This window comes from Montipora capricornis, chromosome 2 (genome assembly GCF_036669925.1).
Source record: "Montipora capricornis isolate CH-2021 chromosome 2, ASM3666992v2, whole genome shotgun sequence".
Classification (NCBI taxonomy): domain Eukaryota; kingdom Metazoa; phylum Cnidaria; class Anthozoa; order Scleractinia; family Acroporidae; genus Montipora; species Montipora capricornis.
In genome coordinates, this window is record NC_090884.1 from 24,510,645 (window position 1) to 24,537,782 (window position 27,138).

Below are 27,138 nucleotides of genomic sequence, written 5' to 3' on the forward strand. Positions count from 1 at the left end.
CTTGACGTTTCGTATGCTCCGACATAAATCTTCAGAAGTAATGATTACCTAAAGTACAATTGAATTTAAGCATGAAGACTAATACCAAATAAGGAAAGTAAGGACAATGAAAATAAACAGACCTAGTTAAATTGAGCGTGTAATGTCTCCACCGGGAATGGGAATCGTATGACTTGCAAAAGGCATGAAATTTGTTTAGTTGTTTTTTGGTATTTTTTTCGAAAACAGTAAAAGTAACAAGTGATGTTAGAACGGTTAGGTGACTGAAAGATTTAATACTGTCATTGAACTATCCCTGTATTGAAAATATGCTGTCGTTTTCATTTGGTCTTGTTTACTTAATATTCTGCAAGAAAGATTGTTACTGCTTGAAATTCAGAAACATACACGTAACAAATACAATGGTGAAATGCTGGCTTGTTGCAAATAGAAGTTTTCTAATAAGTTGACTTTGTTAATATTTGCGAGGCGTTCCCGACAGAATAAATTCTTACAGGGACAGATGAAGCTTTTTATTAATTTGTGAATATGATGGTTGGTTATAGGTGGCTTGAAAACAAAAGTACTGTTTTGTGCATTTAAAATTTTTTTTGAAAATATTTTTTGACTCTTCGTCTGGGTTGTCTGCACTCTCTTTTGAGGTGGCCAAGCAGCCCACAGTTAAACACCTCTTTGGTCTTCTTGCATGATTTACATTTTGTCGGTGTCTTTGCTGTGGGTTGGCTGGCGTTTCTCTAGGATGTCCATGCCTTGGGTCATCATTTCTCTCATGATGGCGATGCCTTTGAATATGCAAACAATTTCTGCTCTCTTCGTGTGAGCTGTAACTTCTTGAATCTGTCCTGCGTTGTGTCGATCTATGCCGTCATCGTCCATCTGTGTGTTCGGTCTGTCTTGTCCGTTTGCGTGATAACAATTTTCACGAAGTGGACCATGAAGATGATTGTATGCGAGGTTTTCCTTTGTTGCGAGTGGAAGGTGTTGTAATGGTGGGTAAATGATGTGGATTGGGCGTGGTTTTGTCTCCTAAAGGTGTGTCCGTCTGGTAGACCGGTATGTTAACCTTTGTTAAGTTGTGCTTAGATTCTGTTATTGTCATCGTGTTGGTCCGCTCACACACTTCTGCCATGCCCTTCGCGCCCTCATGGCCATCCTCCTCGCTTATGTAGAGGAGGTTCTCTTCGTCCTTTTTCGCGGCATCTGACATTACTTGTTTTTTTGCCATGTGTAAGTATAATTAGTAAGGCGTGTTAAGTTGTTAGTTTTTTGCTCTCTGCGCGTGAGGTTTAACGTCTTGAATCTGTCCTGCGTTGTGTCGATCTATGCCGTCGTCGTCCATCTGTGTGTTCGGTCTGTCTTGTCCGTTTGCGTGATAACGTTTTTTGCGAAGTGGACCATGAAGATGATTGTGGGCGAGGTTTTCCTTTGTTGCGAGTGTTGTAATGGTGGGTGATGATGTCGATTAGGCGTGGTTTCGTCTCCTAAAGGTGTGTCCATCTGGTAGACCGGTATGTTAACATTTGTTAAGTTGTGCTTAGATTCTGTTATTGTCATCGTGTTGGTCCGCTCACACACTTCTGCCATGCCCTTCGCGCCCTCAGGGCCATCCTCCTCGCTTATGTACAGGAGGTTCTCTTCGTCCTTTTTCGCGGCATCTGACATCACTTGTTTTCTTGCCATGTGTAAGTATAATTAGTAAGGCGTGTTAAGTTGTTAGTGTGTGGTTAGATAACAGACTTTCAAACTTCATAATACATGAAAGATAAAAAAACCAAAGTAACAAAAACAAAAATGCGATTTCTTGCAATCATTTTGACACAGATGTATCCTTTGTTTCGCGAGTAAACACGCAAGGTAACTTAACTCACAGACACTCTTATTCTTCGGGCATTTCAACTTGAGTACAAATAACAAACAAAGTGCGGTTATAAACATAACGAAATAACCCATGTTGTAAAAATTTTTATGAACTTCATGTTTTTATGCTCCAACATAGATCTTCAGAAGTAACGGTTACCTAAAGTACAATTGAATTTAAGCATGAAGACCTAATACCAAATAAGGAAAGTAAGGACAATGAAAATAAACAGAGCTAGTTAAATGAAGCGTGTAATGTCTCCACCGGGAATGGGAATCGTATGACTTGCAAAAGGCATGAAATTTATTTTGTTGTTTTTTGGTATTTTTTCGAAAACAGTAAAAGTAACTAGTAATGTTAGAACGTTTAGATGACTGAAAGATTTAGTACTGTCATTGAACTATCCCTGTATTGAAAATATGCTATCGTTTACATTTGGTCTTGTTTACTCAAGATCCTGCGAGAAAGATTGCTTACTGCTTGAAATTCAGAAACATACACGTAACAAATACAATGGTGAAATGCTGGCTTGTTGCAAATAGAAGTTTTCTAATACATGTAAGTTGACTTTGTTAATATTTGCGAGGCGTTCCCGACAGAATAAATTCTTGCAGGGACAGATGAAGCTCTTTATTTGTGAATAGGAAGGTTGCTTATAGGTGCTTTGAAAACAAAAGTACTGTTTTGTGCATTTAATATTGTTTTGACTCTTCGTCTGGGTTGTCTGCACTCTCTTTTGAGGTGGCCAACCAGTCCACAGTTAAACACCTCGTTGGTCTTCTTGCCTGATTTACATTTTGTCGGTGTCTTTGCTCTGGGTTGGCTGGCAATATGCTGAAATGCATGACAATACTGTTTATCAACTCAACGTTAAAGAATAAATTAAAAAACTCAATAGCCGTGGTCATCATGATGGCTGCTTATTTCTTCGCTCTTGAGGAAATTGTAGTGAATTTCAGTCTAGTGTTCTCTAGCGTGTGACATATTATATCTGTTTAATATTGTGAGTGTCTACCAGTATGCAAGCTATTAATTGCGATCAATTTACCAAAATTTTAGAAGACAAACTCATTCCACTTAACTTGACAATCTCCGAGTTAAAAAAATCAGTTTATGAGGTGATGAGTTTTCTCGAAGTTGTGAATGCGAAGTACGATGAATTGCTAGAGATGATGAAGAGCTCAAAGGGTGAAAGAAAGGCTTTGGAAGATGAGAATAAGATCTTGAAGGCAACAATTCGCAGCATTGAAAGTTCACTGGAATCAGTTACGAGAGGGAACATTGATCTGGAGCAGTAAACTCGCAGAGAGTGCGTGGAAATCCGAGGAATCCCTGTTGCTGCTACTCCATCAGAAGAAAACACTAATAATATTGTGAAGGATGTTGGTAAACTATTAGGAGTGGATATTACTGAAAATGACATTTCAGTAAGCCATCGAATGCCTCAAAGTCAAAAACACAAAGGCAAACCTGGACCGCCACCTATCATAGTTAAATTTGCGAGGCGTGATGTCAAAGTTAATTTCTACCGTGCTAGGAAGCAGCTCAAGGACTTAACAACGTGAGATCTTGGATATTCCGAGAAAAACAAGATCTATCTTGCAGAGAGCCTGACAGAAAGGAATTGAATGCTATTCAAAGATTGTTTGAAGGTAAAGAAGGAAATGGAGTTCAAGTTGATTTGGACTTTAAATGGAAAAATCTTCATGAGAAAAGACAAAGACTCTGCTGTTCACCATATTAATAACAAAGAGGACCTTCATAAGATGCAATCTAGATAAGTATTTATATTTTGAACTATTGAAGATTGATGAATTGTTTAAAATGTGTTACTGGTACTTATGTCGCAGATACTAGTGATATGGCCTGTGATTTGGCCAATTCACTTCCATCTTTAAGTATCACTTCTCCTCGTAACATTCCTCATCTCACCGATTTAGATGCTGACCTAAACATGCCTTTGTATAACAACTTTTGTTTCTATAGAACTCATGATTTTCATCGTAATTACGACATCAATGAGTGTCTACTGAGTGGTCAATCTTTTTCTTCGATAAATTGTAATATTAGGAGCCTATCAGCCAATTTTGATAAATTGTCAAAGATGCTATCAGAGCTATATTTTCCTTTTTCACTAGTTGGTCTTACTGAAATCAAACAGAAAATTGATCAACCTCCTATATTAAACACCGACTTATGTGGATATCAGTTCCTCTCCCAGCCAAGCCTTTCTAATGCTGGGGGAGTTGCTTTCTACATAAATAATAATTTAAATTTTAACATAAGACCTGAATTTACAACCACTTCTGATGATTTTGAAGCCTTATGGATTGAGGTGCATAATAATTCTCATTCAAATTTATTGTGGTATAATTTATAGACATCCAAATGGTGACTTAGAAAGGTTTATTGAATATGTGAGCTCCACAGCTGATAGAATTAATTGAGAAAACAAAACCTGTATAATCATGGGAGACTTTAACAAAGATCTTTTAAAATTTGAATCACACTCAGCAACTGATGGTTTCCTTAATACTCTGGGTTCTAATTTTTTTCAGCCCTATATACTGCAACCAACAAGAATCACAGATCATTCAGCAACTTTAATTGATAATATTTTTAATTGATAAAATAATTATTGTTGTTGATAGTGTTTCACGGAATTTCAACCACCAACATTATTAAAATTGATCATCAAATAACTAGGTGATGAATATCAATATTTATGATAGGACCCCCCAAATTCTGGTATGGACCCCTAAATATTTGGCAAAGGGGGTCCAGAGGACCCCAACCCAGTAAAACCTGGATGCAATGCTGCTAAAGTACAATTGAATTTAAGCATGAAGACCTAATACCAAATAAGGAAATTAAGGACAATGAAAGTAAACAGACCTAGTTAAATGGAGCGTGTAATGTCTCCACCGGGAATGGGAATCGTATGACTTGCAAAAGGCATGAAATTTGTTTTGTTGTTTTTTGGTATTTTTTTGCTCTCTTCGCGTGAGGTTTAACGTCTTGAATCTGTCCTGTGTTGTGTCGATCTATGCCGTCGTCGTCCATCTGTGGGTTCGGTCTGTCTTGTCCATTTGCCTGATAACGTTTTTCGCAAAGTGGACCATGAAGATGATTGTGGGCGAGGTTTTCCTTTGTTGCGAGTGTTGTAATGGTGGGTGATGATGTGGATTAGGCGTGGTTTCGTCTCCTAAAGGTGTGTTCGTCTGGTAGACGGGTATGTTAACGTTTGTTAAGTTGTGCTTAGATTCTGTTATTGTCATCGTGTTGGTCTGCTCACACACTTCTGCCATGCCCTTCGCGCCCTCAGGGCCATCCTCCTCGCTTATGTACAGGAGGTTCTCTTCATCCTTTTTTGCGGCATCCGACATCACTTGTTTTTTTGCCATGTGTAAGTATAATTAGTAAGGCGTGTTAAGTTGTTAGTGTGTGGTTAGATAACAGACTTTCAAACTTCATAATACATGAAAGATAAAAAAAACCAAAGTAACAAAAACAAAAATGCGATTTCTTGCAATTATTTTGACACAGATGTATCCTTTGTTTCGCGAGAAAACACGCAAGGTAACTTAACTCACAGACACTCTTATTCTTCGGGCATTTCAACTTGAGTACACATAACAAACAAAGTGGGATTATAAACATAACGAAATAACCCATGTTGTAAAAATTTTTATGAACTTCATGTTTTTTATGCCCCAACATAGATCTTTAGAAGTAACGGTTACCTAAAGTACAATTGAATTTAAGCATGAAGACCTAATACCAAATAAGGAAAGTAAGGACAATGAAAATAAACAGACCTAGTTAAATGGAGCGTGTAATGTCTCCACCGGGAATGGGAATCGTATGACTTGCAAAAGGCATGAAATTTATTTTGTTGTTTTTTGGTATTTTTTCGAAAACAGTAAAAGTAACTAGTAATGTTAGAATGTTTAGATGACTGAAAGATTTAGTACTGTCATTGAACTATCCCTGTATTGAAGATATGCTATCGTTTACATTTGGTCTTGTTTACTCAAGATCCTGCAAGAAAGATTGCTTACTGCCTGAAATTCAGAAACATACACGTAACAAATACAATGGTGAAATGCTGGCTTGTTGCAAATAGAAGTTTTCTAATACATGTAAGTTGACTTTGTTAATATTTGCGAGGGGTTCCCGACAGAATAAATTCTTGCAGGGACAGATGAAGCTTTTTATTTGTGAATACGAAGGTTGGTTATAGGTGCTTTGAAAACAAAAGTACTGTTTTGTGCATTTAATATTTTTTTGACTCTTCGTCTGGGTTGTCTGCACTCTCTTTTGAGGTGGCCAACCGGTCCACAGTTAAACACCTCGTTGGTCTTCTTGCCTGATTTAGATTTTGTCGGTGTCTTTGCTCTGGGTTGGCTGGCAATATGCTGAAATGCATAACAATACTGTTTATCAACTCAACGGTAAAGAATAAATTAAAAAACTCAATAGCCGTGGTCATCATGATGGCTGCTTATTTCTTCGCTCTTGAGGAAATTGTAGTGAATTTCAGTCTAGTGTTCTCTAGCGTGTGACATATTATATCTGTTTAATATTGTGAGTGTCTACCAGTATGCAAGCTATTAATTGCGATCAATTTACCAAAATTTTAGAAGACAAACTTATTCCACTTAACTCGACAATCTCCGAGTTAAAAAAATCAGTTTATGAGGTGATGAGTTTTCTCGAAGTTGTGAATGTGAAGTACGATGAATTGCTAGAGATGATGAAGAGCTCAAAGGGTGAAAGAAAGGCTTTGGAAGATGAGAATAAGATTTTGCAAGATGAGAATAAGATCTTGAAGGCAACAATTCGCAGCATTGAAAGTTCACTGGAATCAGTTACGAGAGCGAACAATGATCTGGAGCAGTACACTCGCAGAGAGTGCGTGGAAATCCGAGGAATCCCTGTTGCTGCTACTCCATCAGAAGAACAAACTAATAATATTGTGAAGGATGTCGGTAAACTATTAGGAGTGGATATTACTGAAAATGACATTTCAGTAAGCCATCGAATGCCTCAAAGTCAAAAACACAAAGGCAAACCTGGACCGCCACCTATCATAGTTAAATTTGTGAGGCGTGATGTCAAAGATAATTTCTACCGTGCTAGGAAGCAGCTTAAGGACTTAACAACGCGAGATCTTGGATATTCCGAGAAAAACAAGATCTATCTTGCAGAGAGCCTGACAGAAAGGAATCGAATGCTATTCAAAGATTGTTTGAAGGTAAAGAAGGATGTGGAGTTCAAGTTCATTTGGACTTTAAATGGAAAAATCTTCATGAGAAAAGACAAAGACTCTGCTGTTCACCATATTAATAACAAAGAGGACCTTCATAAGATGCAATCTAGATAAGTATTTATATTTTGAACTATTGAAGATTGATGAATTGTTTAAAATGTGTTACTGGCACTTATGTCGCAGATACTAGTGATATGGCCTGTGATTTGGCCAATTCAATTCCATCTTTAAGTATCACTTCTCCTCGTAACATTCCGCATCTCACCGATTTAGATGCTGACCGAAACATGCCTTTGTATAACAACTTTTGTTTCTATAGTACTCATGGTTTTCATAGTAATTACGACATCAATGAGTGTCTACTGAGTGGTCAATCTTTTTCTTTGATAAATTGTAATATTAGGAGCCTATCAGCCAATTTTGGTAAATTGTCAAAGATGCTATCAGAGCTATATTTTCCTTTTTCACTAGTTGGTCTTACTGAAATCAAACAGAAAATTGATCAACCTCCTTCATTGTTAAAGACTTTGCGAACAGAGCTTTTACCTTTTTTGTGCGTTTCCAGGTTTAGAAAATACTTATTGCTTTTTTCACCTTTCTCGTACCAAGTGGCTTTTGATCGAATAATGGCTCCTTTTGCTATCTGTTCATAAAGAGAATCATATTCCATTTTCAACATTTCAAGCTCCTCCTGATTTTCAAAGGTTGGAGACTCATTGCACTTTTCTTCGCAAATCCTTAGAGAGGTCTCAAGATCAGAAATCTTTTTTCTTCTTTTGAGCGCCTTCTCTTTACTGTACTTAATTGAAACTTGTCTAATCCTGTACTTGATTAAATCCCACAACAGTCTTTTATCTGTGACTTCAACGAATTCGTTTAACCACATAGGCACACTTTCATTTATCATTGTGACAAAATCGTCATCATCAGTAAGACTAGCATTAAATTTCCAAAAAGAGGGACCATAATCCGGTTTGTCTAAGCTATTAAGATGAAGAAAAATTGCCGAGTGATCAGAGTTGATCAAAGGAATAATATCAGATTTCTCAATATCATCTTGAGAAGAATCGTTGATTAGCCAATAGTCAAGTCTTCGCTGAATGAAAGGATTTTTTTGCCTCCACGTAAAACGTTTACATTCCGGATTTCGAATTCGCCAAATGTCTACTAAATTAAAATCGAGGCACAAGTCTTGAATTTGTTTGACAGATTCTTTTTTAAAGGGTTTTCCGCCGGAGCAATCAAGATCAGAGTCCAGTGTGACATTGAAGTCTCCCCCTACAATTATCCTATGCTCTTTGTTAGCAGTGAAATCTTCAATGTTTTTATTTAAATTTTCCAAAAAACAGCATTGGTCTTGAACCTTGTTGGGAGCATAAATGTTAACAAACAAAAATAGCGAACCTTGTACCTCAGCTTCCATTATAATTGAGCGGCCCTCAGTATCCAAATTAACGAATTTTAGGCTAAAATCAAGGTCACTTCTCCTCAAAATCATCACCCCACAACTGTGATTAGAACCATGAGCAAAATGAAGCTTACCTTGCCATTGCGTTTTCCAGATATCTTCAACATCTATGGTGCTGTAGGTTTCTTGAAGGAAAATGATATCGTACTTTTGCTCATTAAGCCAGGTGAAAAGAGCTTTCCTCTTTGTCGGGGAACGAATCCCTCGGACATTAAGAGAAAGTAATTTAAAATTTATGTACTCCTTCTCGAATGGGTCCATTGAAACTAGTTATGTACACAACTATCTCGCGTTGCAACTGCGCATAAATTAATATGTGGTAACTACAGAGGTGACAAGAGGTTTCTACACAACAACATGGTAAACAAAAGAAACAACAAATAAGGGACATTACACAACGTTTGTGTATCATGTTCCGCAGCAGTGGGTGACCAAAGTGCACGCCAATGGGACGCGTTGGCTGCAATTGCAGCAGCTGTTTCCCTTGATCGACGTCATCATAGGTCTCGTGAAGAACAGGCAATGCAGCTCCACGTACCTGACCATGACCACGTGCCCTTCCTTGCCAACGGCGACCTCCCCTTGCCTGTGCTCTTCCAGCACAAGCCTGACCACGACCCCGACCAAGCACAGGAACGACAGGAGGAGCACGGGGACCTGGAGGAACACGTCGACGAGGTCTGGCTTCTGCAGCACCATAGAATGCGGCAGCACCAGTGGGACCTGTGTAGTGTAAAAGAACATTTTAATATCACAGAGAATCACACATGCAAATACCAAGCAAACCATTATACTAACATGGGGCTGCATTGTTGTGTGCTTGTCCTGGGGGAGGGACATCTGGTACGGGAGCTGCGCATAACAAAAATAAAAATAATTACCCAAAATATATAAAATTGAAAGTAATTTGACCCTTGAAAAATAAATAAATGATACAACAAAATACTGTAGCACAACTTTTATACAATCAATTGATAATCACAGAATATCTACCTGAAGGATCATCCTCTTCAACACCCTCTTCTTCCATTTCACTCTCTGATAGATGGAGTGAAAATTCGTTATCATCATCGCTAAAACAGAAATGAGAAAACATGAAAATATTTCACAGATTGATTTACAGAGAGTCCGTGAAGCAAATGAAACATGGCGACGACGCAACAAGACCGTCACCAAGGCAATGCATCCTATGCGAGCGTCAATTCAGAACAAATGTGCTATTCATTGACTCAAACAGTCAGAAGCGAGAAAACCGTTGAAAATTCGAAACTAAGAAGCATTTTTCTGTAAAAAAACTACAAAGAAAACGAAGACAAACCACATTTTCCTACAAATGAAAAATGAATTCTCGAACCTGAGAACCGCGTGGTCTCATCTGACAAACTTCAATTGGTTCTTACCTCATTCATCTTCCAGCAGGTGGTCCAATTCGCTTTCTTCACTACTATCTAGGCCTCCAGTCTTGTCTTCAATGGTTCCAATAAGAGTTTCGTCATCTTCCGAGTCACTATCTTCCACACACATCCTTTTACTACACGACGTCATCACGCTTGAGCTCAAAATGAATTTTCAAAAGCCTTGCATACATTATCTATTCGCCAGTGATTGGCTAATTCTATGAACTGTCATTGTTCCAAATTTGACGTAAATCGTAAGTAAAGCAACGATTCTACGACATTTTCCGGAAATCGATCTATTTAGATCAATAGCCCGAGGGCGTGACTGGGAAGAGTATAACTGAGTGGAGTGTATTTCAGCGAAGCCTTGTTTGAGGCGACACAATGTAAGAAAAAAATTTGTCTATAGTTTTCAAAGATTTTTTCACTGAATGTACACCATGTTCCTTTTAATAGACTTTCTTAACTCTCAGATATTATATCCATTTCAATACTGTGTACATGTGCCCTGGTTCATTTTCCAAACAAAATATTGTTTTGTTGTCTGACATTGATATCATCTGGTAAAACATTAAATCCATTCAAAGCCCTCGTCAGCTTCAATTAGGAAATCCTGTGTAAAAGGTAATAAGGGAATAATTCTGTGAAATATTCTCGAAGCAAAACAATTGCCACTCGAGTGCCCCGAATTTTTTCTCACGGTCAGGGATTTTTTCCTTCAATAGGGAAACCCGTAACTCAATGGGAGTAAATGAAGGCATCCTTTCTAGAGATTTTCCCCAGCCATCGCTTGGGTATTTCACACTGGGTGATGACGAAGGAGTGCAGCTCATAACATTCATAATCCTCCTTTTTCTTTCGGTGTAAATTTTGTCCGGATCAGGATCTATCACCATTTGTCTGCAAAGCGCATTTAAAAAAAAAGGAAGGGTAACCATGAAAAACATCAACTGTTAAACTACTATTTAATATCAAAGCCTTGTGCTTACCGTTTTACAAGAAAAGTGGTCATGTACCACTTGCCCCCTCTCCTTCTTGTTTTGTCTCCTGCATACTGCCCTCCAATGAATTTTTGCTGAGGGGAAGTCCTTGGCGTTGTGCCTTTGTCCTTGTGCATTGTGCCTACTACAGATATAGTGGGCAGTCAAGCCATGTAACACACATCTTTTCAGAACTTCAACCTATATCATTTTATTTGGACACACATCCCATTCTGCAAAACTTTGATCACTTTCGTTTTAAGCAACGCTTGCAGTGTCCTTTGGTGGCCTTTACAGGCCAGTGTCCAGCTGTAATGCGTCCTTCTGAAACACTAAATGAACGGCAACTAAAATCACCAACCAGAGTCTGCAAAGTCAATGCGGAACTGTAGTTGAGGTCTGGAGGGATGATTGTCTGCTTCTGTTTCCAAAATGTGGGCATTTACGATGCTAACATCAACTAAAAACCACATCAGATAACGCCACCATTTGTGCGACTTTCCGCCCACAGCATAGTACTGTCTTTGTTGATCATTCAGGTCGACACCTCCCATGTTCTTGTTGTACGAAATGGCGGCAGGGACAGTGGGAACTTGAGTGATAGAGCCATCACGCTGGTTTCTGTTCACAGTTTCGTCACCAACTGGATTGGATTGTGTACTAAGAAAGGAAACTAACTTTGTGTTTTTCCACACTGAAGCAACAAGGTTTCCGCACCGGTAAAACTTTGACTCGCTTTTTCGCAAGGCTTTCACATTGGCTTTTTGTGCTGAGAATCCCTTCGGAAAGCCTCGGCGAACGTTACAAATCGTTCCACACAGATATGTCTTATCTCGCAACAAATCACATGCAAGTTGAATCGAAGTAAAGAAATTGTGCGAGAGCTGGGTCAGCTCTCGCATAATGCAGTAGCCAAGTCCATGTTCAGTGATGCCGCCATCTTGTTTTCAAGTGTAAACTTGAAGATTGCATGTGTAGCCGTTTGATGCATCTGTACATTCCCAGACTTAAATGCCTCGTTTTATGGGTTTCAGAGGGATGTACTGCTTCATGCTAAGCTGTCCTTTAAAGGCAACCATGGCTTCATCGACAGACAAATTCTGATTCGGCCGATATTCTTTGCAAAAAGATTTGATCACAGGGTTGAGGAAAGGTCGAATCTTGAACAACTTGACATGACCACGTTGACCGTGAGGTATTGCCTTTTCATTGTTATTAAGGTGCAGATATTGGGATAATTTGTCAAACCTGTCTCTTCGCATGACTTTTTGTACGAAGGAAACTCCAAGGGTTTCATCTTTGGACCAGAACAAAGCAGAATCAGGAAGCTTGTGATACCCGAAGAGCACGTGGAGACCAAAGAACGCGTTCATTTCTTTGCGGTTTGTATCATGCCACTTTGGATTTGTAATTGCCAAGATCCTAAGGCTGCATCATACTCAGAGACTTAACAATTACAGGGGTAGCAATATGCGAGGCGATAGACAATTCGAACTCAGTTTGCAGAATGATTAAAATCACGTTTAATCACAGTTCAAGGTTCACGAGACAGACTAGTAAAGACGGTGATGACAGGAGGTAAATTAGTTATCAATGTGTGTTAAGATTTGACACTGTCCTCTGGTTTAACTTGCACCTGGAAAGAGTTTATTAGCCTTGTCGTTTCAATCCCCGTAAGCCAGACGTCTACAATTTCTTGCATGTGTTCTACTTGGTCGAATACTGAGTCATAATACAATGTCGACTCCTCGATAGCCTCTTTCTGTCAGGTGGCTATGAAATGTCCTATGCGCTGGTTCATCACGACAACAATAATTTGGTAAAGATCAGACAATTGGTTTCATAGTGTGCCAACACTTTCACGCAATCAATCTTATTGTCAATTTGAATAGATAGATCACATGTTTGCCTCCTTTGGCGTCGTTTTAGCAAAGCCTTTGGGAGTAAAACTGTTTACTGTATATCACTTTTATCAGTCTAGATCTAGCTCGCAAACGAGGCTAGTCCCTTATTAAACCATCAGCGCTGTCATTGGGTAAGACAACGCCCGTAGCGAAGTTGACTAACGACTCAGATTCTTGCGTGAAAGGATTAGCCATCAGTTCAGTTGTAAAGCATGAAACAAGCTTCTGAACATCAGCCTCATCGCATGCTACCTGTTTTGTGCCAGCCTCTTTGTGTATGTCTACATGGTCGTGCTCTTGTGTGAACATCTTTTTAAGGGCTGTAGTAACTGATGCGCGCTCGTGACTGGTGAGGAACCAACGATCTAGCGCACCAGGATTCTGGGAAATACCAATCATCCCTCCTTTTGACTTGGAGTCTGCATTTATGGTCTGTTCCAGTGCCATGTCTGTCCACACCTGGGCAAAGGGCTTACCAGAGCGACTAACTGCATGATAACCATTCGCAAATTCTTGATAAACTTGAGGATGCTTGGTGGTCAAATTGACATTGGTATCGCTGACGAAAACATTAAATATTTTATAATGATATCGAAATGGTGATTTGTGATTAAAGACAATAATAGGTAATATGGTGGGCTTGTAGCTATGCTATAATACCAGCAATAACCTAATTTAGACATATCACAATTAATGTTGAAAACTGGCATTATTTCGAGGCCGGGGGTCGGCATATTCGACACTGACTTCCTCTAATCATTTGAAGTGCTGGGTTCATTCTCAGCAGGGGAACACTTTCTTTTCTTTGTTGGTGTAGCAGGATTCAGTTTTCTGCTGGTATAATCCTCCATGTGTCTTGTGCTGAATGGGTGTAAGGAGCAGAAAGCAAAATCCATAACTTATTGACGGGTGTAAAAAAGATGCAAATTTCTTGGAAGGGTTATAAATGAGGTATTCATGGACATTTGGAATGGTGTTAGTAAAAATATGCCAAAAACTATGATTTCATCATCAGTCTTGGTTGATTGTAATGGTACCTTATAAAAGGGTTGGTTTTGTAGTAAAGAAAGGGGTGTTGAAGCTCCAGCAATTGCGTTAGAACAATGGAAAATGTAGTTAAATTATACTGTAACATTAGGATTGTAAGCATAATGGTATTGCTTTTCAAAAGAAGTAATAAGCCAAATATCTTACCTCTCTTCATTTTCCTGCATGTAAAGTGCCTGATAGGCTGGCAGTGACATACCAAGTGGTGCTAGCCTTTTTGCAAAATGTAGGGCCAGATGTTGGTCTTCTGGTAGTTCCTTCTTGACAGAAAAAAGACCAAGCTGGAAAATAATGGTGCTTGGTATGAATAAGCGCCATATAACTCTCAGAAGGTGATCGTATATTGTGAAGGTGTGATTGAAGAAGGGAATAATACAAATTGTGGCTGCAGTCAAGTTTCACTCAGCAACTTACATGGCTTTTGTTTCCTGGGATAACAAATCGTTCTATTGCCCCTACTCCTAAAGCTGACGACGAGTCACGCTGTGAACTCAGGATCGATTTACTTTGTTAATACCACTAGGGGATGGAGGTTGCTGGGGGTTGATGTCATCATAGATGTCCAGTGTAGATATCAAATCAGCCTTTTCAGTAAGAGTGCCTGTTCAGATTAAGTAAAAATCATGTAATGTTCACGTGAGAACTTAACACGCACGAGTTTATACAAATAAATGCTTGAAACCATATAGGTGGGAATTGTGATTCTGGTCCATTTGGTGATCTCTTGCATATAGGTATTATGTACTGCATATGTTATGGTACTTGTTTAGGTTAAAAAGTTGCAATTACTACAAGTGGTGCAGGGTTCATGATGAACTAATAAGAAGGACATTACCAAGTATGTTGCTATGAGTGGGGAAGTACACAAAATGTGGTTTTAGTTTTACTTTTCAATCGTACTTTAGCTAACTGAGATGGTATTTTAAAGTCAGGGAGTTAATACATGTACATCACTGCATTCACACTCTAACATTCTATAGGTATTTCAAACCTATGTTATGTGTATGCAGTAGCAATATGGGCTATTAATTAGTAAGTGTAATTAAGTTGAAACAGAGCATCTGAATATCATTGATTCAGAGATTTAATGCATTGGTAAGTTTTCAGTACGTGGCTGAAAAGGCCAGGCAAGGTCTGCTGAAGATGTCCTTTGAGCAACAGGATATGTACCGAGGGAAAGGAGTAGGTATTGAAATAATGCAACTTTGGTAAGTTAGTGAAGGTATTAAATAGTTTGTATTTGAAATTTACATTGGATTGTCTTGCAAATGTCCACTTAATTGTGTTTAATTGTCCATAGATGTAATTGTTTGGAATTTTGTTATCCATACCTGACTGCAGTTGCTGAGCCATTGTTGGCTGGAGCTTTCACTGTTTTTCTGAAAAAAGTTGATAGTAACGCCAGTTGGTCTTAAGATGGCATTTTGGAGAAAGCCAATTGGCGATCAAGTGGCATTTAAATTGAGCTTGTTTTTCCTCTGGAATGGCTGTTCTCCGTATCTCTTCAGGCGGTGGATAACGCTGTCCCAGTTTTGGAGTGACAAACAGTTGGTGGAGAAACTGGCAAGACAACTAGATTCTATCTTCAATAACGCAGATACCAAGAGACACGTCTGCCTGAGTCTACTATGACCTCGATTACCCGAAGTAGCTGTACCTGGATGGTCTTCCACGCAGCCTGCCTCAGTACAGGCAAGACACTGATCACCGAATCCCCCCCAAAAACGGCTCCTTTAGGAAGCCACCACACGTTCTAAAGTCGTGTATTTATCCCTCTACATGTTATAGGTATGCTCTCCTTTTGTACAAGGCCTTTCCGTGTATCGTTGTGACACTTCAGGAAAAAAGGAAACCATTTTTTGAATGACTTTGGTACAAACGCTTTCAAAATGAGGCTTTCAACAACAGTGAGTGCTATTCTAATCGGTGTTTACAATTGTTTCCACACATCCTTTTTAGCCGATGGCATACAATTGTACCTAGGGTATTATTTTCCCTAAGAACGAACGAAACGATGCTCTCCTTTCTTTTCTTTTATTTATAGTGACATTTATTATTGTCCATGCACATATCAGTATTTAGTTGCTACACTTTGGGAACGACACATGCAAAATTTAATACTGAGTAGCATGTTGTCAGAGTATATATGTCACTGCGAACACGAATGAACAAATCATTCACCCATTTGTTAGTGCTATTCTGTATGGCGTTTATGGTTGTTCATGCACATATCGGTATTGAAGCTGCCACTCTTTGAGAACGAGGAATACAATATTCCTGAGCAGCATGTTGTCAGGGTATGAATCTCACTACCTACGACCTACTAAGGACTTTGAACAGAAGGCCATCGCGACGGCCGGGCACCCCCCTACCTGGTGGCAGCGGTACGTTGACGACACCCATACGAAACTAAAGAAGACCTACCCCCAAGAGTTCACAGACCATCTCAACAGCATAGATGATGACATCAAGTGGACCACTGAGGGAGAAGTTGAGACCACTCGGAAGACAACAACACGGAGAGAGCCCTTGCGTTCCTGGATACAGGGTCCGTGATCAATGAGGATGGTACCATAAAGACGAGAGCCTACAGAAAGGCCACGCACACAGACCAGTACCTCAACTTTGAGCGTAACCACACCTTGGAACATAAGAGGGGAGTCGTTAAGACCCTGGCCCATCGCGCGGAATCCATCGTCAGTGACCCCAAGGACAGAGAGGGGGAGATAGATCATGTTAGGACTGCTCTGAGCTACAATGGTTATCCTAGTTGGCTCTGAAAGACCCTAAACAGCCTGGTGAGGAACAACAGCCTTCAAGTCAAGCCGCCACACTACCATCATCTGGCACCAGCAAGAAGAAATACCCGGTCCTCATGCCGTATATCCGTGGGTTCTCTGAAGAACTGGGAAGAATCCTGAAAGGCTACAACATCCCAGCCTACTTCAAACCATCTAATACCTTACGGCAACTACTGGTCAGGCTTAAGGACAAACTGGACAAACTCCAAGTCACGGGTCCAGTTTACCACATTCCATGTGAGGATTGTCCGGCATCTTACGTAGGAGAGACAGAACGGTCGTTCAAGGCCCCATTCATGGAGCCAGATGCCTATGAAAAGTAAGTCCACAAAATATCCGGAGTATTCAAGTTTATGCTTCACCTGCTATCATATTCCTGGATAGATGAATCTTCACAGTACTATGCATGTTGTAAACTTTTTATGAACTTGACGTTTCGTATGCTCCAACATAAATCTTCAGAAGTAATGGTTAGCTAAAGTACAATTGAATTTAAGCATGAAAACTAATACCAAATAAGGAAAGTAAGGACAATGAAAATAAACAGACCTAGTTAAATTGAGCGTGTAATGTCTCCACCGGGAATGGGAATCGTATGACTTGCAAAAGGCATGAAATTTGTTTAGTTGTTGTTTGGTATTTTTTCGAAAACAGTAAAAGTAACAAGTCATGTTACAACGGTTAGATGACTGAAAGATTTACTACTGTGATTGAACTGTCCCTGTATTGAAAATATGCTATCGTTTTCATTTGGTCTTGTTTGCTCAATATTTTGCAATAAGGATTGTTACTGCTTCAAATTCAGAAACATACACGTAACAAATACAATGGTGAAATGCTGGCTTGTTGCAAATAGAAGTTTTCTAATAAGTTGACTTTGTTAATATTTGCGAGGCGTTCCCAACAGAATAAATTCTTACAGGGACAGATGAAGCTTTTTATTTGTGAATATGAAGGTTGGTTACCGTATTTACCCGTGTATAATACGCACCCCAATTTTGGACTGCATTTGAAAAAAAAAATGCAAAATTAGTGCACATGAAGAAAATCCATTTCCTGGATAAGAAAATTTGTTCCGCTACATACAACAGTAAACTAAATAGGCCTATGTAAAGTGTTTAAAAACTGAAACCTTTATACAAACTTTAACTCGTAGTCACAATCAAACAGCACTTCTCTCGCACAAGATACGTCATCAACAAGTTCATCTTGTTGTCCGTCCACAAGATCGTCTCTTGTGTTATCAAGGGTTTTTTACTACTCCATATTTGACAAAATACGACTCAATCATCTCTTCAGGCAGAACTGAGGTCAATCCGTCAAGAATTACTGCTAAATTGGCATTTTCTCTGTAAATGCTGCTTTCATGCTTTCAGTCACACAAGCTTCGAAAGCACAAACAAGCAGGCTTCTTTGTCTCTCCAGTCTCAACACGTGGAGCACGCCAAACTCTTCATTCCTTCAGCATCCAGTCGGCCTTTCTCTTGGGCATCGCTGATAACCCTGTGCTTGTTTTCAACTTTAGGCACTGTTTTCCTCTTGAAAATCACCATTGGTCTTAATTTTGATGCATCACCAGCACGCGCCAACAAAACAGTTGCGTGACGTTGCGAAGATCAGTAACGTTTTGTCCATATTTCCAGTAACATGTAGTGGGTAGTTGTGTTCTTTGCAAAGTTTTATAATATAACAGTGTGAAATCCCATAATCTTCAGCGAAATTAACAAGCGTTATTTATCAGACCAATATTGTAAAACTCTGGGGAGTTTCGTGGCCATTTTGATGTTTCAGTTTATCGCTCAAAAGTGAAGGCTATGTTGTTCAGTTGTTCATTTAAACAGAAAGGTTAATTTATTAGTGGATCTTGGTCAAGCCTTTTACTTTTTAATCAAAAACCAATGCGTCTTTGTTTTTATGCTAATGAGGGACGCGTGTCTAAAACAATGGATTCCGTGTATAATACGCATCTCAATTTTCGGAGCTGTTTTAGCGGAAAAAAGTGCGTATTATACACAGGTAAATACGGTATAGGTGGTTTGAAAACAAAAGTACTGTTTTGTGCATTTAATATTTTTTTGACTCTTCGTCTGGGTTGTCTGCACTCTCTTTTGAGGTGGCCAAGCAGCCCACAGTTAAACACCTCTTTGGTCGTCTTGCATGATTTACATTTTGTCGGTGTCTTTGCTGTGGGTTGGCTGGCGTTTCTCTAGGATGTCCATGCCTTGGGTCATCATTTCTCTCATGATGGCGATGCCTTTGAATATGCAAACGATTTCTGCTCTCTTCGCGTGAGCTGTAACTTGTTGAATCTGTCCTGCATTGTGTCGATCTATGCCGTCGTCGTCCGTCTGTGTGTTCGGTCTGTCTTGTCCGTTTGCGTGATAACGTTTTTCGAGAAGTGGACCATGAAGATGATTGTGGGCAAGGTTTTCCTTTGTTGCAAGTGGAAGGAGTTGTAATGCTGGGTAAATGATGTGGATTACATGTAGGCGTGGTTTTGTCTCCTAAAGGTGTGTCCGTCTGGTACACTGGTATGTTAACGTTTGTTAAGTTCTGCTTAGATTCTGTTATTGTCATCGTGTTGCTCCGCTCACACACTTCTGCCATGCCCTTCGCGCCCTCAGGGCCATCCTCCTCGCTTATGTACAGGAGGTTCTCTTCGTCCTTTTTCGTGCCATCCGACATCACTTGTTTTTTTTCCATCTGTAAGTATAATTAGTAAGGCGTGTTAAGTTGTTAGTGTGTGGTTAGATAACAGACTTTCAAACTTTATAACACTTGAAAGATAAAAAAACCAATGTAACAAAAACAAAAATGCGATGTCTTGCAATCATTTTGACACAGATGTATCCTTTGTTTGGCGAGTAAACACGCAAGGTAACTTAACTCATAGACACTCTTATTCTTCGGTCATTTCAACTTGAGTAAAAAAAACAAACAAAGTGCGGTTATAAACATAACAAGATAACCCATGTTGTAAAACTTTTTATGAACTTGACGTTTTGTATGCTCCAACATACATCTTCAGAAGTAACGGTTACCTAAAGTACAATTGAATTTAAGCATGAAGACCTAATACCAAATAAGGAAAGTAAGGACAATGAAAATAAACAGACCTAGTTAAATGGAGCGTGTAAGGTCTGAACCGGGAATGGGAATCGTATGACTTGCAAAAGGCATGAAATTTATTTTGTTTTTTGGTATTTTTTCGAAAACAGTAAAAGTAACTAGTACTGTTACAACGGTTAGATGACTGAAAGATTTAGTACTGTCATTAAACTATCCCTGTGTTGAAAATATGCTATCGTTTTCATTTGGTCTTGTTTACTCAAGATTCTGCAAGAAAGATTGCTTACTGCTTGAAATTCAGAAACAGACAAATACAATGGTGAAATGCTGGCTTGTTGCATATAGAAGTTTTCTTATAAGTTGACTTTGTTAATATTTGCAAGGCGTTCCTGACAATAAATTCTTACAGGGACAGATGAAGCTTTTTATTTGTGAATATGAAGTCTGGTTTATATAGGTGCTTTGAAAACAGAAGTACTGTTTTGTGCATTTAATATTTGTTTGACTCTTCGTCTGGGTTGTCTGCACTCTCTTTTGAGGTGGCCAACCAGGCCACAGTTAAACACCTCATTGGTCTTCTTGCCTTATTTACATTTTGTCGGTGTCTTTGCTGTGGGTTGGCTGGCGTTTCTCTAGGATGTCCGTGCCTTGGGTCATGATTTCTCTCATGATGGCGATGCCTTTAAATATGCAAACAATTTCTGCTGTCTTCGTGTGAGCTGTAACTTGTTGAATCTGTCCTGCGTTTTGTCGATCTATGCTGTCGTCGTCCGTCTGTGTGTTCAGTCTGTCTTGTCCTTTTGGTGATAATGGTTGTCGTGAAGTGGACCATGAAGATGATGACAATGAAGATGATAGTGGGCAAAACTTTCCTTTGTTGCGAGTGGAAGGTGTTGTAATGGTGGGTCCAAGGTCGATGATATGAAGTATGACATGGGAAACAAAACTAAAAGAAAACGTATAATTACGTGGGAAGTCATGTATCTCTCGACCGTTGTATAGTTCCTTGGAAATAACTGTCCGCTTTGAAAACGGAGCGTGTAATGTCTCCACCGGGAATGGGAATGATATGACTTGCAAAAGTCATGAAATTTGTTTTGTCCATGCCTTGGGTCATGATTTCTCTCATGATGGCGATGCCTTTGAATATGCAAATGATTTCTGCTCTCTTCGCGTGAGCTGTAACTTCTTGAATCTGTCCTGCGTTGTGTCGATCTATGCCGTTGTCGTCCGTCTGTGTGTTAGGTCTGTCTTGTCCGTTTGCGTGATAACATTTTTCGCAAAGTGGAGCATGAAGATGATTGTTGGCGAGGTTTTCCTTTGTTGCGAGTGGAAGGTATTGTAATGGTGGGTGGATGATGTGGATTAGGCGTGGTGTCGTCTGCTAAAGGTGTGTCCGTCTGGTAGAGCGGTATGTTAAAGGAGAACTGAAGCCAAAAATCAAGTAGCTTTTTGTCACGTCATTTCAACAACTATGCATTGTTAAAGAATTTGTCATACTTTTTTCCTTCTCAAACGAAATGTAGCATGCGTAAAATCAAGCTTTTCAGGCGATATTTGGCTCAAAATTTGGCTATGGTACGGAGGCGCAGAACTCCCGTGCCAGCAGTTCTTTTATAACTTTGTGATATATGATATGGGGAAGAAGTGAAGTGCCGTGTAGTGCGAGGACCCAGTATGAGTTGACATTGTGCGTCTTTCTGAGCACGGGTTAGCTAGAGTTTTGAAAAATTGAAGGAGAATACGAGCAAGCTGTTTTTGTTACCCAGAGTGCTACTTTGTTAAGTTCTCTTAAATCGTCGTAGACATCTCTACCTTCTCTAAAACTGCGGTAAGCGCAACGCGAGTCGCCAATCGCTCGTCAATGTAAACATTTTTTGTACTTTAGTTGTAGCAGTGGTTTTTCCATTTCAAAGACACTTTTTGACGGACATCATGTGTAAACTTCGGCAAGCGATCATGGTCGTACAGTGCATCTACTCTTAAGGTGATGTTTTCTGTGATGGAATGGGTGTAAACTTATTCTTGTGGGCTAGTCAATCGGATGTCATTTTTGGCAAGATTCCGAAGGAAGATTAGTGTTGTAAGTAGCCATAATTGGCAATAAAATTGAAAATCTGCCATGGAATTTGGCTTATGACTTTATTCGTAGAAAAGAATGTGGTCTTTTCCTACGAACCTCGTATAAATGCAGAATTCGAATCCTTTGGCCGTGCAATATCAATACTCTCTGAAAAGATACAGTTCAGTATTTCAAGTGTTTGTTGATGAAATGGTTTAATGTGCGGCGTTCGATTGCAACAACGACTCAAGAAAGACAACTGGTATATCCTATCATTGCTTTCCAAAAGACCCATCTCTGAGAGAACAGTGGCTCGCGAAAATCTCTTGCGCTGACCTCATCGTTTCAAAGAGCACCAGGTTGTGTTCCGAACATTTCACACCTGACTGCTACAAGCGTGACCTCCAGGCAGAGCTCCTTGGTTCGAAAAAGCGAGCATCTCTGAAAGCCGATGCTGTTCCATCGATATTCTCTCATCGACCCGCTCCGAAAAAGCCTCGCTTATCGTCCGAGAACCGTGCCCTTGAAAAAGCAAGAGGTGAGAGTTTGAAATGTAATAGAAAACGAGCTATCAAAAACCTAAACAAGCTTTCCTATTATCATACAAACTATCAAGACCATTTTACGTCCCAAGAGTTTATCCCTGTGGTATTCATACAGACATGCATACTCACATTGAAAAGTGACTTTACAGACATAGCAATTCTCATGTATAAATATAATATACACACAGCATTGCTGTTAATAAGCTAAAATTAAGATATTTTTATTCTGAACACTACAACTTTTAAATATATGTCTATAAATATATTGTTCTGGTTTGCAGTACATTGCATCTGTCACCAAATCAACTGCTCAAATTAATGAAGAAGCAAGTACTTCTCATCAGCCCCCAGATCCTAGCAAAGTGAGTGAACAAGCAAGTACCTCTTCACTACACGATCAGTTCTTCAATTTTCACCCACACACCATGCAAGTGGAATCACAATCAATTCAAGTCAATTTGCCATACAAGGGTGTTGAATTTGGTTGCCAGGTTAATACACGTGGTGCCCAATTAATGATGCAATCAGCTGACACCCAGACCCCGCTGGTTTGTAGTTCTCTCACAGGCACTCAATTTGAGGAAAGTGACATTCCTGAAGAGAAAGGTACCATTGCTGAAGAAGCTGTTGGCACTCTCTCACCTGAAGTGTCTCCACAAAAGGAGGGTACTTACCTCCCGTCAACATCTGGTGAAATGTCAGATGACTCCAACTTAGAATCAGACCATAAAGATGAAAAACCAAAAGTTTTAAACCCACAGGATGATACTAAGTTTATTGTCTTTAAGCAGGAATTGTTTAAGCTTTTCAAGCGATGCCCTGAGTGCGGTGCCCCAGTTATTCAGACAGACCAGTCTACACAAGGAAATCAATTATTTGTGACCCTCATATGCAGTAATAATCATACCTTTTCCCGGCAAAGCCAGCCCATGCTTGAACGAATGGCAGCTGGAAACTTACTGCTGTCATCCTCTATTTTGCTTAGTGGTTCTACTTACACTAGAGTAGCTTCTCTGGCAGACATCCTCAATTTGAAGTTTCTTAGTGAGAATACCTTTTATACTATTCAAAAGAAATACTTATTTCCTGTAATTAATGAATGTTGGAAGAGGGAGCAAAATTCTATATTTTCTGGACTAGCAGGCCAAGATTTGTGGCTTTCAGGGGATGGGCGCTGTGACAGTCCTGGTCATAATGCAAAATATGGCACATATACGATGATTGATCAGCAAACTGACAAGATTGTTGACTTTCAAATTGTTCAAGTAACTGAAGTGAACAACAGCAATGCAATGGAAAGGGAGGGATTTAAACGCTGCATGGATAATATAAAAACAAAGGGGGGCAACATTAAGGTTATTGCCACTGATCGCCATGTTGGTATCAGAGCTGACCTAAAGAGAAATTATTCTGAGGTTGATCACCAATTTGATGTTTGGCACTTGTCCAAAAGTATAACTAAAAAACTTATGGAGAAAGCCAAAAAGAAGGACTGCAGTGACCTGTCTGCATGGATTAAGTCAATATCAAATCATCTTTGGTGGTGTGCAGAAACATGTGAGGGAGACAATGACTTGTTGCGGGAGAAGTGGTTATCCATAGTCCATCACACTGCTAACATCCACTCTTGGAATTCTGCAGACTTGTATCACCAATGTGCTCACCCACCTATCCCTCGAAATGTTGCTAGAACCAAGAGGTGGCTACGGCCTGGCTCCCCAGCTCGTGAAGCACTCAAGGAGGTTGTTTTTGATAAAACCCTTGTGAAAGACATCCAGCAGTTGACCTTGTGCTGTCATACTGGAAGTTTGGAAGTGTACCACAGTGTCCAAACCAAATATGTCCCTAAACGTCAGCACTTCTCCTATGAGGGTATGGTCGCACGTACCCAGCTGTCTGCCCTAGACCACAATGCCAACACAGGAAGACAACATGCCACTGCATCAAAAGGTGCCAACCAAGGAGAACTCCAGTACAAGGTGGTCTTTCCAAAACATACTAAGGAGTGGGTGGCAAAACCAATTTTAGAAAAGACAAACAGAGATCACCTCAGGCCAATGTTAAATGCTATTATTGCCAGAAAAAATCAGAAACCGCACGAAAGGAGTGCACCGCCTGCAGCCCCGCACATCCCCCGAAATATTGCTAGCAAACCTAGGCCTACTAAAGATGAAGTCATTGCAAAGCATGCATCAAGATTTGGAAACACTTAAATTACTCACACATACAGGAGTGGTTGAAAAAGTCTATGTTCATTAGAAATCGTTTTTTGTTTGGTGTATTGTTGAAAAACTCTAACAAGAAAAAATACCTGAACACCATTTCATATGGTAAAAGCAAAAGGAAGAAAATGAAAATATAACTGTACCACATAACTTGTATCTTAGCAAAGTTTTAAGACATTTCACGATCAAAAATTATCTCCTGTTGAAGACAATAATTTGCAAATGACAGGTATGATTGCGAGCACAATAGTTCATGGGATGTATGAATTATCTTGTGAAACAATGATATATATATATTAATAGAATAATTAATTAATAATGACAAAGGAATAAATATTTTTTAATGTTCAGAGCGAGTCATAATTCCAGATCTGCTTCTCTAAATCCTGTGTATGCATCGCTTTCTTCAGGGAATTCTTTCCTTATTGTTTTGACGACGCATGCTGGAATGACCCTTCGTCTCTTTTTGCCAAGCACACCATGAACCCACCAGGTAAACTGCCTGTATGCTGCTAAGCGCCATGTCCTAAAATAAAATAATCACAAAAAGCGCTGGGTTAAATTCTTTAACAATGAAAACATTTTAATTAATTATTCTCAGAGTAAACAAGGAGCTTATTTGTTTCCTATAGGGTCTGGACTTGGATTAAGGCGAGCATGGTGAATGGCAACAAGTGTGGTCTGCAATACGTCAGTGTCAAGGCACACGATCTTAAATTTGTTGTGACTTGTAATACATGTGACACCTATCAGTAGAACAACGGTATAATATTGAATAAGCTCTCTAACATGTGGGCCTGCCTTATTGATCGATCGTCAAATTCATAGCCTCTAAACACACAAGCACTCGCGAGCAAGAGTACATAAATGGCTGCCTCACTCAATTAAAAAATGGGCCAATTGGCTATTCTTACGAGACCCGTACACCGACCAATATTTGCTATTCATACGGGAGTCTTCTTTGAACGATTATGAACGAAACAGCCACGCTGTTATTGAAAGCTAGCCGTTGTAAAATGGGTGCTGAGACTTAAATACTGTTCATCAATGCTATTTACAATTTAAAACTGGTACTTAGACTTAAAATACAAGAAACACAAGGCAGGTCATATGGCCAGTGACATCGAACAAAGGAGGTATTTCATGAAATGAAACAAGCATCGATGTCGTTGTTTGATAACTGAACTATACACAAAAGATCAATTAAAGACGAGGTAAGACTTCCCGAGTGTTATTGACCCTGTAATAATCCGTCTTCCGTATGAATAACAAATAGAATTCGGTGTACGGGTCCCGTACGAATAGGCAATTTCTAAAAAATAGTAATCACTGTACTAGCCTTAAAGCATAAAAGTACCGAACACAAACCTGACTGGTCAAACTTTTGATTTAACTCCTTGAGCTCTTGGCAGCAATAGCATTCGTCGGCTGTCGGCATCGAAATGCACTCACCGCAAATGCACCATTCGGTGTTCCCGGTTCTCATGCTTGATGTGCACGCTTCTGGGGAATCCTCACCTTCATCATCATCCAATTGAATGGGTTCTTCCCCTGGGGGATACGTTGGCTCGAACTGAAAAGGCTCCACTCCGCTCATAATAAAATAAATACCTCGATAAACGCCACAACATTACAAGCTTGGTATGTTTATTTCCGTCCCTGATCTTCTCCATATCATACGTCACAGCTCTGTATTAGAAACTGCTGACCCGTAATTGACACCCACGGTTTCAGCGGCTAAAACGGGTGAAAATGGCAACTTCAAACTCGTATTTCTCTTAAGTAAAAAGCAATTGGTACAAATAATGTAGCGAATCTTGTTTTTTACTACGTAGTCTTTCATATGACATTAACTTGATTTTTGGCTTCAGTTTCCCTTTAACGTTTGTTAAGTTCTGCTTAGATTCTGTTATTGTCATCGTGTTAGTCCGCTCACACACTTCTGCCATGCCCTTCGCGCCCCCAGGGCCATCCTCCTTGCTTATGTACAGGAGGTTCTCTTCGTCGTTTTTTGTGGCATCCAACATCACTTGTTTTTTTGCCATCTGTAAGTATAATTAGTAAGACGTGTTAAGTTGTTAGTGTGTGGTTAGATAACAGACTTTCAAACTTTATAACACTTGAAAGATAAAAAAACCAAAGTAACAAAAACAAAAATGCGATGTCTTGCAATCATTTTGACACAGAGGTATCCTTTGTTTGGTGAGTAAACACGCAAGGTAACTTAAGTCATAGACACTCTTATTCTTCGGTCATTTCAACTTGAGTAAAAAAAACAAAGTGCGGTGATAAACATAACGAGATAACGCATGTTGTAAAACTTTTTATGAACTTGACGTTTCGTATGCTTCAACATACATCTTCAGAAGTAACGGTTACCTAAAGTACAATTGAATTTAAGCATGAAGACCTAATACCAAATAAGGAAAGTAAGGACAATGAAAATATACAGACCTAGTTAAATGGAGCGTGTAATGTCTCCACCGGGAATGGGAATCGTATGACTTGCT

General features: G+C 39.5%; 2 protein-coding genes and 1 pseudogene across 2 annotated transcripts; 1 reads left to right on the top strand and 2 right to left on the bottom strand.

Moving 5' to 3' along the window:
• Window positions 1–11,982: 11,982 nt before the first annotated feature.
• On the bottom strand, window positions 11,983–12,348 carry LOC138036971 (piggyBac transposable element-derived protein 4-like). The gene has a single exon (XM_068882995.1). It carries the CDS (start codon window positions 12,346–12,348, stop codon window positions 11,983–11,985), a length of 366 nt encoding a protein of 121 aa, XP_068739096.1.
• Window positions 12,349–22,068: 9,720 nt separating this feature from the next.
• On the top strand, window positions 22,069–24,862 carry LOC138037868 (uncharacterized; annotated as a pseudogene).
• Window positions 24,863–24,985: 123 nt separating this feature from the next.
• On the bottom strand, window positions 24,986–26,225 carry LOC138037869 (P2X purinoceptor 7-like). Its single transcript, XM_068883729.1, has 3 exons — window positions 25,997–26,225; window positions 25,251–25,374; window positions 24,986–25,157 (listed from the first exon to the last, which is right to left on the bottom strand). Exons 1-3 carry the CDS (start codon window positions 26,223–26,225, stop codon window positions 24,986–24,988), a joined length of 525 nt encoding a protein of 174 aa, XP_068739830.1.
• Window positions 26,226–27,138: the final 913 nt, after the last annotated feature.

Bases quoted from the DNA above. Each gene is read 5' to 3' on its own strand.
- LOC138036971 (XM_068882995.1), bottom strand. From the start codon at position 12,348: ATGAACGCGTTCTTTGGTCTCCACGTGCTCTTCGGGTATCACAAGCTT.
- LOC138037869 (XM_068883729.1), bottom strand. From the start codon at position 26,225: ATGAGCGGAGTGGAGCCTTTTCAGTTCGAGCCAACGTATCCCCCAGGG. The intron at 25,375-25,996 runs GTTTGTGTTCGG...TTCTACTGATAG, and splicing joins TCAAAAGTTTGACCAGTCAG to GTGTCACATGTATTACAAGT. The intron at 25,158-25,250 runs CAAATAAGCTCC...ATTATTTTATTT, and splicing joins AGTCCAGACCCTATAGGAAA to TAGGACATGGCGCTTAGCAG.